We start from the raw sequence: 13594 nt of genomic DNA on the forward strand, positions 1-13594 counted from the left end.
GAGTTGGACTCACCCATTGACTATCAGATATAGGGTATATAATACCCACGTCTAATAGTTTAAGAACCTCGGCCTTAACCACTTCCTTCATGTTTGGATTTAATCTACGTTGTGGTTGCCGAGCGATTTTTGCATTATCCTCAAGATATATGCGGTGAGTACAAATCGAGGGATCGATTCCCTTGAGGTCCGCTATCATCCATCCTAGGGCTCCTTTATGCTCAATGAGAGTAGATATGAGCATACTCTCTTGTTCTTTCTCCAGGTGGGCAGAGATCACCACCGGGTATGTCTCATCTTGACCTAAATAGGCATATTTCAAATCAGAGGGCAAAGGTTTTAGGTCAAGCTTCGGCGGCTTGAGGTTAGACGGTAGAGGCACTACATCGGTTTGTGGTAATTCTTCAAATTGTGGCCTCCACCGGTTAACTTCAAGTACCGGTGCAGTATCAAGCAAGGCGCACGTCTCCCTAAGCATGTCATCATCAAAATCATGGGAGTGGGCCAGGCATGTCTCTAGATGGTCGGAGGATAAGGTCAGCGGTGTCGTATCTTCCACGAAAGAGTCAATCATGTTAATGTCGTGGAAATCGTCATCATCCTCTGAGTTGCTGCCGTTATTGAAAAAAATGTTTGACTCCAATGTCAAATTTCCAAAAGACATAGTCATGATACCATTCCTGCAATTGATAATTGCATTTGACGTGGCAAGGAATGGGCGACCAAGAATGACAGGAATCTGAGTGCTCATGTTATTGATGGGTTCGGTGTCCAGGATGATAAAATCTACAGGGTAGTAAAATCTATCGACCTGGACTAACACATCCTCAATTATCCCTCTTGGTACACGAACAGAGCGATCAGCAAGTTGTAGTGTGGTTAGGGTGGGTTTTAATTCACCCAAACCTAACTGTTTGTATACCGAGTAGGGAATCAAATTGACGCTCGCTCCTAAGTCAAGAAGTGTGTGATCAATTCGATGGTTCCCGATTACACATGATATGGTTGGGCTATCGGGATCCTTGAATTTCTGTGGCACGTCTTGCTTCAGGATGACACTCACTTTCTCAGTCAAGAAGATTTTCTTTTGAATAATTTTTCGTCTTTTGGTCGTGCATAAGTCTTTCAGGAATTTGGCATATGAAGGTATCTGTTTAACGACATCAAGTAGAGGAATGTTGACTTTCACCTGTTTCAACACCTCTAGGATATCCTGAGAGTTAGAGAGAGGTTTTGGTGAAACCAACCGTTGGGGGAATGGAGCAACTGGCTTCTCTAGAAGTTCCGGTTCTACTTTTTGTGGGGCATCACTGGATCCATCATTGTTGTCCTCTTTTGGTTCTTGAGGCTTTTCGGGCCTAACTGGAAGAGTTTTATCAATGATCTTCCCACTCCTAAGAGTGGTGATGGATTTAGCATGCCCCATCTGATTTGAAGAGCTAGGATCATTAATCTCGTACTGCGGTTTAGGATTGGGGAGAGGTTGTGCAGGAAGCATCCCCTTTTCTATAACCGTCATACGAGAATCTATCTTTTGCATAAAATCTGTAATTCCCCGCATTGCCTGAGCCAGCTCTTGTATAGGATTTTGAACCGGTTCCTCTTGAGGTTTCACTTGATTTGGATTTTGATTGAAGAAACCTAAAGGAGTCGTCGTTTGTCCATTCCTCCAACTAAAGTTTGGATGATTTTTCCAGCCAGAATTGTATGTGTTGGAGTTAGGTCCAGTTAAAGGTCTTTGATAATTATTTACGGCATTGGCTTGTTCATTCAACACTCCTCGAAAGGCAGGTATTGTAGGACAGTTTTCAGTTGTGTGAATGTTGCAATCATAGATGCCACAAACAATTTCATTGACCTTATCCTTCTTTCCTTCCATGGCCTCAACTTTCCTTATGAGCGTAGTCACTTTACACTTGAGATCATCCTCTTCTTTCAAGAGATATAATCCACCTTTCTCCTTTAATTGAGTCGGCCTAGACGTGGTGTTCGACTTTGGGTAATAGTCCCAAGATTGTGTTTTTTCAGCCAAACTATCGAGGTAGTCCCATACCTCGTCGACATCTTTATTAATGAACTCTCCATTACACATTGTCTCGACCATTTGGCGCATGGAAGATGTCAGTCCATCATAGAAAAAATTTGTAATGCGCCACGTTTCAAATCCGTGTTGTGGGCATGAACTGACCAAATCTTTGAACCTTTCCCAACATTGGAAGAATGTTTCATCTTCTTTTTGGGCAAAGTTCATGATTGCTTTTCTGAGGGTAATCGTTTTATGATGTGGGAAGAATTTTTTATGAATTCCCTCTGCATGTCGTTCCATGTGCCAATGGATCTAGGACGCAGTGAATGTAACCACGTCTTAGCTTTCTCTTTTAAGGAAAAAGGAAAGAGTTTCAGCCTAATTGTATCCTCAGATACATTAGGAAAACATAATGTAGCTATAATCTCATCGAACTCTTTCAAATGCAAATATGGACTCTCTGATTCAAGTCCATGGAATTTGGGAAGGAGTTGGATAACTCCTGGCTTGATGTCCATTTGTCCTGTGTTTTCAGGAAAAATCATGCATGAGGGCGTACTCACTCCCGCCGGTTGTAGATAATCTCGTAAAGTACGAGGCGGGGGTGCCTGTTGCACCTCATTCTCATCTTGGGTATCCTCCACCCTTGGTGGAAGTAGAGGAGGTTGGTCTTCAGCCATAACTTCAGTTAACTCAGGGGATTTCGAGCGGTGTCTAGTCCTGCGATGGATAGTCAACCCCTCAACCAATCCTCCTTCAGTCAAGAGACGTCGAGTGTTGTCACGGGCCCACTTGGGCATGAAAACACTCGCAGCCCTCAATTAAAAACCTAATCCTAAAAAAGGAAAAGAAAATCTAGAAAGAAAGAGAGAGTTGGAAAGAAATTACCAAATTGGAGTCCTAAGTTAAGGACCTGCAAAATAAAAATAAAATAAGTTAGATTCTAAAAGAAGAGGAACAATCCTTTAAAATAAAGGTAGTAGTAAACTAATTTCTAAAAGAAAGTGGAAACTTCTAAAATAAACTAGGAAAGTCCTATACTAGAAAGTAAATTACTAAAAGAGAACTGAAAAATAGAAAGTAGAGAAGGAGTGTACCGAATTAGAGATTTCTATCTTAAAGGCCTACAAAATAGGAAGGTTAGTTTCTAAACAAAAATTCTAAAAATAAATTAGGAAACAAATTAGATTCTAAGAGAGTTAGAATTGGAAAGTTACTAAAATGAAACTAGAAAGTTAATTTCTAAAAAGGGAAAGAAATAGCCTAATTTCTAAAAATAAACTATTTCCTACAGAAGGGAGGGAACTAGAATTAGAAAATTTCTAAAATTTAAACCCTAATTCTAAAAATAGGAAAAAGTAGAGAGATTAGGAAGGAATTACCAATTGAGAAACTTACGTCAAGATCCTATAAAACAGGAAACAAGTTAGTTTTAAAAAAAAATTAAAAATTAAAAAAAAAAAAAAACTAAGGTTAGTAAAATCCTAATCTTGAACTAATCCTAAAACTAATTAATTTCAGAAAAACGTAACCGTCAGTCCCCGGCAACGGCGCCAAAAACTTGTTCACTCCCCAAGTATAGGGTTGTGATGTAGTAATAAACTCGGTAAGACCGAGGTCGAATCCACAGGGACTGATACCTGTACGTTATCTGAAACTAAGTAGAACTAGAACTAGACTAAGATGTGATCTAAACCAAATAGAATTTAGGAAATAATTGTGGAATAATTATCTAAAACTTTAAGGAATTCAGAGGAAGGAAACTAGGGTTTCAGAGGATCCACTTGTAGAGATCAGGGAGATCTTATGCCTGCATCAAGGATTATGGAATTCAAACTGAACTTACTTGATCTGGTTTTCAAGAGATGAAAGGTATATGAATTAGAATGGATTCCATCATCTAACCTTGCCCAGGAGACAAAGAAAATAACAGGATTAAACTAATTACCAACCAATCAAAAGTACATGAAAGTTAGGAAGAGTACTATCATCCAACCATGCCCAGGAGACGATGGTGAACAACAGGGCCTCCTGACGTCATAAACATCAAAAGTGAAAAAAGAGATATTCAAAGCCATTGCAAACCCATTATAATTTCAGTCACAACAGACCATTAAAGACTGAGAAAATATTCTTTTAATAATCAACTCAAAACCAAGTTCAGTTCATAAATTTAAATGAAAAGTAGGAAATATTGTCTCCCATCTCGCTACAGGCTTCACCTCTTAGCCCTAGCTAAGAGGATTAGCTACACATGAATGGGCTGATTAAAACAGCAAAATAACAATAAAAAGGGAAAGAAAAGAACAAGAAGGAAAGAGAGAAAAAAAAACCCGCTTCACGTTTCTTCCTTTCTTCCTTCAATCCTCCAAAACGAGCAACTCCACACGCTACCAATTCCCCCCGTCCTCACTGACGTGCAGCAGCAACCACCCTCTCCTTTTTCTTTCTCCGTCACATGTGCCAGCCTCACCACGTCTCCCTGTTTTCCTTACGCTCTCAATCCACGTCCAGCCTTCCAAAATTGAATACCCCTCCCCACGTTCCAGCTTCCTCTCTTTATAGAGTTGTCCTCCGAGAGCTGTTGCAGAGTCCTACCAGAAACAGGTTGCGGAGACAGTCCATAAGCGTGCGCATCAGCGTGCGCAGCAGACTAAACGCAGAAACGCACTTGCGCTTAGCTTGAGTTTTTAGGATGGCTGTACAGGCTTGGTTTAGAACTTTCCTCATGGCTGGGGTCTCGGCTAGCGTGGGCTCCACATGAATGGTTCAGATCGTTCATCCGATCAAGGATGATAGGCCACAGGCTGTCCAGAAATTTCGGATTCCTCTGGACTGCGTAAACAGGATGCATAACGTACCTGCGCTGTTCGGCTGGTGGGGCCCCTGATCATAGTTATTTGAGAAATCCAACTCGTCCATTAGCTTAGTTACGAAAAATCGGTCGGACATGACCATTTTTGGATCAGCTTATTCGTGGCCATGAACGGTTTCATTCCACCGTCCGTCTGCCGTTTGGACAGTTAAAAACTAGTCATCGCTGTCTTTTGGAAGTCCATCTAGGCGAGGATGATAGGGGGCAAGGGCTTTTGGTGGACGGTCCGGATCGATCCATTGCATCACGGTGGTGGCCCACAAACGGCAGCCGCAAGCTCTGTTTTCCTATTGGAAATCTCAGCTTGTCCACTTGTCTGTGGATGGTATGGGGTGCTCACCTTATGAGAGATACCGTATTTCTTCATTAAGCTCTCGAATGGTCTATTGCAAAAGTGTGAGCCTCCATCACTAATGATGGCTCGAGGCGTTCCGAATCGAGAAAGGATGTTTTCTTTTAGGAATTTAATGACCGTGCAATGGTCATTCTTTCGACACGGAATCGCTTCGACCCATTTAGTGACATAATCCACGGCGAGCAAAATATACAGATTTCCAAACGATTGGGGGAATGGTCCCATGAAATCGATGCCCCAGCAATCAAATGCTTCAATGATAAGAATGGGATTCAAAGGCATCATATTTCGACGGGACAATGCTCCCAATTTCTGACAACGCTCACAAGCTTTGCAAAACTCATGAGTGTCCCTAAACATAGTGGGCCAGTAAAAGCCACACTGCAGAATCTTGGCCGTGGTCTTTTTAGCAGAAAAGTGACCTCCACAGGCCTCGAGTGTGACAGAAGGAGATGACGCTCTGATGCTCATCGTCTGGTACACATCTCCTTAGAATTTGGTCTGGGCAATATTTAAATAAGTAAGGATCATCCCAGAAAAAGTTGCGCACCTCGGTGAAAAATTTCTTCTTATCTTGCGCAGTCCACTGTGTCGGTATGGCACCTGTAGCAAGATAATTAGCAATATCAGCGAACCAAGGTGAATGGGAGACTCTGAACAGCTGTTCATCAGGGAACATGTCATTGATATGGGTCGCCTCAAGGGAATCAGAGGTATTAAGGCGAGAAAGGTGATCAGCCACTACGTTCTCTACTCCCTTTTTATCTTTAATTTCCAAATCAAATTCTTGGAGTAGAAGGATCCATCTTATCAAGCGGGGCTTAGAATCATTCTTAGAAAGAAGATACTTCAGTGCCGCATGATCTGTATATATAATGATCTTGGATCCGATCAGGTAGGACCTAAATTTATCCAAGGCGAACACTACGGCTAAGAGTTCCTTTTCCGTAGTCGAGTAGTTCACTTGGGCAGGATTTAGAGTCCTACTCGCGTAATGAATGACGTAGGGCCTCTTATCTTTTCTCTGGAGACCGCCCCAAGAGCATAATCGAAGCGTCGCACATAAGCTCAAAAGGAAGGTTCCAGTCGGGTGGCTGCATGATAGGTGCAGTGGTTAACGTGCCCTTAAGCTTGGTGAAAGCTTCCTGGCACTGCTCAGTCCACTCGTACGGAACATCCTTTTGAAGAAGATTACATAAAGGACGAGAAAGAAGACTAAAGTCCTTTATGAATCGCCTGTAAAATCCTGCGTGTCCTAAGAAGGATCGCACGTCTCTGATGTTCTTAGGTGGAGGTAGGTTAGAGATAAGATCGATTTTTGCCTTATCTACCTCGATTCCTTTGGACGAGATGATATGCCCAAGGACAATTCCCTTCTGAACCATAAAATGGCACTTCTCCCAATTAAGTACCAATTTCTTTTCTTCACATCTTTTCAGCACACATTTAAGGCTTTCCAGGCACTTGTTGAAAGATGGACCGTAAACAGAGAAGTCGTCCATGAAGACCTCTAGATATTGTCCTATCATATCAGAAAAGATACTAAGCATACATCGCTGAAAGGTGGCAGGGGCATTACATAGTCCGAATGGCATCCTTCGGTAAGCAAAGGTGCCGTAGGGACATGTAAATGTGGTCTTTTCCTGGTCTTCGGGGGCTATCTCTATTTGGTTGTAGCCCGAATACCCGTCAAGAAAACTGTAATAGGAATGACCAGCTAACCTTTCCAGGATCTGATCAATGAATGGTAAAGGAAAGTGGTCTTTCCTCGTGACGGTATTCAACTTCCTGTAGTCAATGCACATTCTCCAACTAGTAGTGACTCTAGTTGGCACGAGTTCATTATTAGCATTGGCTACGATGGTGATTCCGGACTTCTTAGGGACCACTTGAGTTGGACTCACCCATTGACTATCAGATATAGGGTATATAATACCCACATCCAATAGTTTAAGAACCTCGGCCTTAACCACTTCCTTCATGTTGGGATTTAGTCTACGTTGTGGTTGCCGAGCGGTTTTTGCATTATCCTCAAGGTATATGTGATGAGTACAAATCGAGGGATCGATTCCTTTGAGGTCCGCTATCGTCCATCCCAGGGCTCCTTTATGCTCAATGAGAGTAGATATAAGCATACTCTCCTGTTCTTTCTCTAGGTGGGCAGAGATCACCACCGGGTATGTCTCATCTTGACCTAAATAGGCATATTTCAAATCAGAGGGCAAAGGTTTTAGGTCAAGCTTCGGCGGCTTGAGGTTAGACGGTAGAGGCACTACATCAGTTTGTGGTAATTCTTCAAATTGTGGCCTCCATCGGTTAACTTCAAGTACCGGTGCAGTATCAAGCAAGGCGCACGTCTCCCTAATCATGTCATCATCAAAATCATGGGAATGGGCCAGGCACGTCTCTAGATGGTCGGAGGATAAGGTCAGAGGTGTCGTATCTTCCACGAAAGAGTCAATCATGTTAATGTCGTGGAAATACTAATCATACACTTCGTTGATGCCGTTATTGAAAAAAATGTTTGACTCCAATGTCAAATTTCCAAAAGACATAGTCATGATACCATTCCTGCAATTGATAATTGCATTTGACGTGGCAAGGAATGGGCGACCAAGAATGACGGGAATCTGAGTGCTCATGTTATTGATGGGTTCGGTGTCCAGGATGATAAAGTCTACAGGGTAGTAAAATCTATCAACTTGGACCAACACATCCTCAATTATCCCTCTTGGTACACGAACAGAGCGATCAGCAAGTTGTAGTGTGGTTAGGGTGGGTTTTAATTCACCCAAACCTAACTGTTTGTATACCGAGTAGGGAATCAAATTGACGCTCGCTCCTAAGTCAAGAAGTGCATGATCAATTCGATGGTTCCCGATTACACATGATATGGTTGGGCTACCGGGATCCTTGAATTTCTGCGGCACGTCTTGCTTCAGGATGACACTCACTTTCTCAGTCAAGAAGATTTTCTTTTGAATAATTTTCCTTCTTTTGGTCGTGCATAAGTCTTTTAGGAATTTGGCATATGAAGGTATCTGTTTAACGACATCAAGTAGAGGAATGTTGACTTTCACCTGTTTCAACACCTCTAGGATATCCTGAGAGTTAGAGAGAGGTTTTGGTGAAACCAACCGTTGGGGGAATGGAGCAACTGGCTTCTCTAGAAGTTCCGGTTCTACTTTTTGTGGGGCATCACTGGATCCATCATTGTTGTCCTCTTTTGGTTCTTGAGGCTTTTCGGGCCTAACCGGAAGAGTTTTATCAATGATCTTCCCACTCCTAAGAGTGGTGATGGATTTAGCATGTCCCATCTGATTTGAAGAGCTGGGATCATTATTCTCGCATTGCGGTTTAGGATTGGGGAGAGGTTGTGCAGGAAGCATCCCCTTTTCTATAACCGTCATACGAGAATCTATCTTTTGCATAAAATCTGTGATTCCCCGCATTGCCTGAGCCAGCTCTTGTATGGGATTTTGAACCGGTTCCTCTTGAGGTTTCACTTGATTTGGATTTTGATTGAAGAAACCTGGAGGAGTCGCCGTTTGTCCATTCCTCCAACTAAAGTTTGGATGATTTTTCCAGCCAGGATTGTATGTGTTGGAGTTAGGTCCAGTAAAAGGTCTTTGATAGTTATTTACGGCATTGGCTTGTTCATTCAACACTCCTCGAAAGGCAGGTATTGTAGGACAGTTTTCAGTTTGAATGTTGCAATCACAGATGCCGCAAACAATTTCATTGACCTTATCCTTCTTTCCTTCCATGGCCTCAACTTTCCTTATGAGCGTAGTCACTTTACACTTGAGATCATCCTCTTCTTTCAAGAGATATAATCCACCTTTCTCCTTTAATTGAGTCGGCTTAGACGTGGTGTTCGACTTTGGGTAATAGTCCCAAGATTGTGTTTTTTCAGCCAAACTATCGAGGTAGTCCCATACCTCGTCGATATCTTTATTAATGAACTCTCCATTACACATTGTCTCGACCATTTGGCGCATGGAAGATGTCAGTCCATCATAGAAAAAATTTGTAATGCGCCACGTTTCAAATCCGTGTTGTGGGCATGAACTGACCAAATCTTTGAACCTTTCCCAACATTGAAAGAATGTTTCATCTTCCTTTTGGGCAAAGTTCATAATCGCTTTTCTGAGGGTAATCGTTTTATGATGTGGGAAGAATTTTTTTATGAATTCCCTCTGCATATCGTTCCATGTGCCAATGGATCTAGGACGCAGTGAATGTAACCACGTCTTAGCTTTCTCTTTTAAGGAAAAAGGAAAGAGTTTCAGCCTAATTGTATCCTCAGATACATTAGGAAAACATAATATAGCTATAATCTCATCGAACTCTTTCAAATGCAAATATGGACTTTCTGATTCAAGTCCATGGAATTTGGGAAGGAGTTGGATAACTCCTGGCTTGATGTCCATTTGTCCTGTGTTTTCAGGAAAAATCATGCATGAGGGCATACTCACTCCCGCCGGTTGTAGATAATCTCGTAAAGTACGAGGCGGGGGTGCCTGTTGCACCTCATTTTCATCTTGGGTATCCTCCACTCTGGGTGGAAGTAGAGGAGGTTGGTCTTCAGCCATAACCTCAGTTAACTCAGGGGACTTTGAGCGGTGTCTAATCCTGCGATGGATAGTCAACCCCTCAACCAATCCTCCTTCAGTTAAGAGACGTCGAGTGTTGTCACGGGCCCACTTGGGCATGAAAACACTCGCAGCCCTCAATTAAATTTAAAGCCTAATCCTAAGAAAAGAAAAGAAAATATAGAAAAAAAGAGAGAGTTGGAAAGAAATTACCAAATTGGAGTCCTAAGTTAAGAACCTGCAAAATAAAAGTAAAATAAGTTAGATTCTAAAAGAAAGATGGCAGTAAATCAATTTCTAAAAGAAGGAATTTTTAAAAGAAAGTGGAGATTTCTAAAATAAATTGGGAAAAATCTAAACTAGAAAGTAGATTATTAAAAGAGAACTGAAAGATAGGGAGTAGGGAAGGAGCTTACCAAATTAGAAATTTCTATCTTAAAGGCCTACAAAATAGGAAGGTTAGTTTCTAATTCTAAAAATAAATTAGGAAACAAAATTAGTTTCTAAAAGTGTTAGAATTAGAAAGTTACTAAAATAAAACAAAAATAGAAAGTTAATTTCTAAGAAGGGAAAGGGATAACCTAAAAATAGGAAAAAGTAGAGAGATTAGGAAGGAATTACCAATTGAGAAACTTATGTCAAGATCCTATAAAACAGGAAACAAGTTAGGTTCTAAAAATAGAATAAAATAAAATAAAAACTTTAACCTAAAGTTAGTAAAATCCTAACCTAATTCTAAAACTAATTAATTTCAGAAAAACGTAACCGTCAGTCCCCGGCAACGGCGCCAAAAACTTGTTCACTCCCCAAGTATAGGGTTGTGATGTAGTAATAAACTCGGTAAGACCGAGGTCGAATCCACAGGGACTGATACCTGTACGTTATCTGAAACCAAGTAGAACTAGAACTAGACTAAGATGTGATCTAAACCAAATAGAATTTAAGGAATAATTGTGGAACAATTATCTAAAACTTTAAGGAATTCAGAGGAAGGAAACTAGGGATTCAGAGGATCCACTTGTAGAGATCAGGGAGATCGTATGCCAGGATCATAAATTATGAGAATTTACTATACTGCCATTGATATAGGTTTCAAAAGATGAAGAATGGATGAATTAGAATGGATTCCATCACCAAACCATGCCCATGAGACAAAGCAAACAACCGAATTAATCTAATTACCAATCAATCAACATGATTATGAAGGTTAGGAAGGGTACTGTCATCCTACCATGCCCATGGGACAATGATGAACAACAGGGCCTCCTGACGTCATAAACATCAAAAGTGAAAAAGAGATATTCAAAGCCATTGCAAACCCATTGTAATTTCTCACAACATGCCATTAAAGAAAACAAAAAATATTCTTTTAATAATCAACTCAAAACCAAATTTAGTTCATAAATAGAATTAAAGGCAAAAAAAATCTTCCCATCACGCTACAAGCTTCTCCCCTTAGCCCTAGCTAAGGGGTTTAGCCGAACATGATATGGATTAAATTCTAACTAAAAAGGAGAAGAAGAAAAAAATCATTAAAGGAAGGAAATAAAAGAAAAACAAAAAGGAAAACCTCTCTCTCCAGCCGTCCGTCCCGCAGGAAGCACAGCCGTTGCTGCTTCCGTTTTTCCCTCAAACCGAACACCTCTCTCTCATTCCCTCACGTCTTCTCTTTCTTCCTTTTTCCTGCTCCACGTTCGGCAGCCACCTCTCCCACTCCTCCAAACTCAAAAAAAACTTCCCTCCTCTCCTTTCTTCCTTCGTTTTTATATAGTACTCTCGTCCGAGCCCGCTTTCCATCCTCCATGCGGAAGCCTTCCGCACCAGAAGCCGTGTTGGAGTCGGAAATAAACACGTTTCGCAGTGACAGGCGGAGGACCCGCGTTTTGCTTGAGATTTTGGAGGACTGATTGTCCAAAACCAAAATCGGCCTTCTTGGTGGTGGTCACGGCTTCCCTAGCGTGGGCTCCACATGAATGGTTCAGATCGCTCATCCGATCAAGGATGATGGGCCACAGCTATCCGAAATTTCCGTATTTCTCCGGACTGCGTAAACAGGGTGTGAAACGCACTTACGCTGTTCTGATAGTGGGGCCCACATCGCTTTTGTTTGGTTGGAGATGGACGGTTTTGGTTGTCCGTTGATGCGGTCCACTGTATTTTTGAATTTCACCGCCCGTTCTGCGTTAAGCGGCTAGGAACGCGCGATAGGTTGCATGGTGGAGAAAAAACACCTAGGTGAGGGTCTTAGCCATCCTACGGATCCAATGGACGGTTTGGATCATCAAAACGGTGGTGGCCCACAAGACTCACCCGCGTCTCCCTGTTTTCTTCCGCTGGAGAGAAGTCGAGTCGGAGAGGGAGAGCTCGCTGCCGACCGAGGTTCGAATTTATGGTGTGCGTCCAGCCATATACACACCGTATACACGCGTCACGTGTTCGGGTTCCAAGGCGATGTATGTGTACAATCCAATCCATCCATTCATTCACTCATCTTATTTTAACCGTCTGACCAACTGAAGCGCATATACAGATGTGGGTCCCCATATCAATTAGTGGCTAATCTGTGCATTGAGCCACTTTTATTGAGGATCCAATGGATGAAATTTGATGTGTACGGTTCATTTATGGTCCTCGGGCCACGTATGAAGTTTCGACCCGACCGATGGTGGGAACCCTATGATCTTGCGTATTCGACACTTTTCGGCCACTTTAAGATGAGTGGCTTCGAACTTTCCTCGATTTCTCGACGTGTATAATTTCGTCGATCTTGGGTCTCTGGAGTCCGTCCCATGCTTTAGTGTCATTAGATTGGTAAATCCATGCTTTTAGTGTCCTTTTTTCAGCATGATCATTAAACCAAGTAATAAATGGGGTTCGATATGCAATATTTGACCCTCAACATTAAGCAATGTTGGCCTTTCCATAAACACACCCCGCATTACAAACACGATTAATTAGGCCATTAAGCAGGATATCATGCGTGTAATTCTATGCAACAACTGGGTCTCGATATGCAATATTTGACCCTCAACATTTGGATCTAACACATAAATCACAATGGGCCAGCAAAGTTCCACACGGTAAAAATTGGATTGTGTAATAGGCAATCCATTAGTGAGAGAGAAAATCCGGTTGAAGTCAGGTCAGGATGGATTGGTCTAACATGACTCGAGCCTAATTATAAACCTGATTGAAAATTGATAAGACCAAAGCTTGCAGGCCATGCCTAGCCCATGCTCTCATTTCCACCCTTACGAAAACAAGGAATTCCAATTTTGCAGAAAGGGATCGTCCAGAGGGGATGGCAGCTTCCAGGGATGGTGATGATCGACAGCTCAGACAAGGAGAGGTTGCAAGTGCTTGGTCACGACGCATGAGGCAACAGATATGGGACTGCTTGAGAGATGACAAGATTTCAGTGTTCTCAGTTTGGGGATGGGAGGGAGTGGGGAAGATGAGGAACATCCGAACATGAGATAGGTGGTTGCAGTGGTGATGGAGGAATCCAGAGAATCTAGTCATCTGTTTGATGTGATCATAAGAGTAAGAGCACCGGGGGTCGAGTGATTTTCAGAGAAGATGCAAGCGAGATTCAGAGGAGAATTGCACCGTTAGCAAAAAAGAGCAGGAAGGATCATTTAATTTTGATGAGTATTGGCAGACACCGATTTTAATGGAGTTGGATGAAAAGGGGAAAGGGAATCGTTTAATGGAGGTACAAATGGGAATCAAGGAAGCATTGA

General features: G+C 42.0%; 1 protein-coding gene and 2 non-coding genes across 3 annotated transcripts in view; all 3 read left to right on the top strand.

Annotated features, from left to right (window-relative positions):
• LOC131217380 (putative disease resistance protein At4g19050) overlaps positions 1 to 13326 on the top strand; it is a 43470-nt gene extending 30144 nt beyond the window's left edge. The window contains exon 3 of the mRNA XM_058212296.1: positions 13133 to 13326. Within this exon, the coding sequence (XP_058068279.1) occupies positions 13133 to 13326 (194 nt within the window). The remainder of the gene's footprint in view (positions 1 to 13132) is intronic.
• Positions 2163 to 2269, top strand: LOC131217751 (small nucleolar RNA R71). Its single transcript, XR_009157342.1, has one exon. It is a non-coding gene; the product is annotated as a small nucleolar RNA R71 (small nucleolar RNA).
• Positions 9307 to 9413, top strand: LOC131217699 (small nucleolar RNA R71). The gene has a single exon (XR_009157291.1). It is a non-coding gene; the product is annotated as a small nucleolar RNA R71 (small nucleolar RNA).
• Positions 13327 to 13594: the final 268 nt, after the last annotated feature.

This window comes from Magnolia sinica, chromosome 10 (assembly GCF_029962835.1).
Source record: "Magnolia sinica isolate HGM2019 chromosome 10, MsV1, whole genome shotgun sequence".
NCBI lineage: Eukaryota > Viridiplantae > Streptophyta > Magnoliopsida > Magnoliales > Magnoliaceae > Magnolia > Magnolia sinica.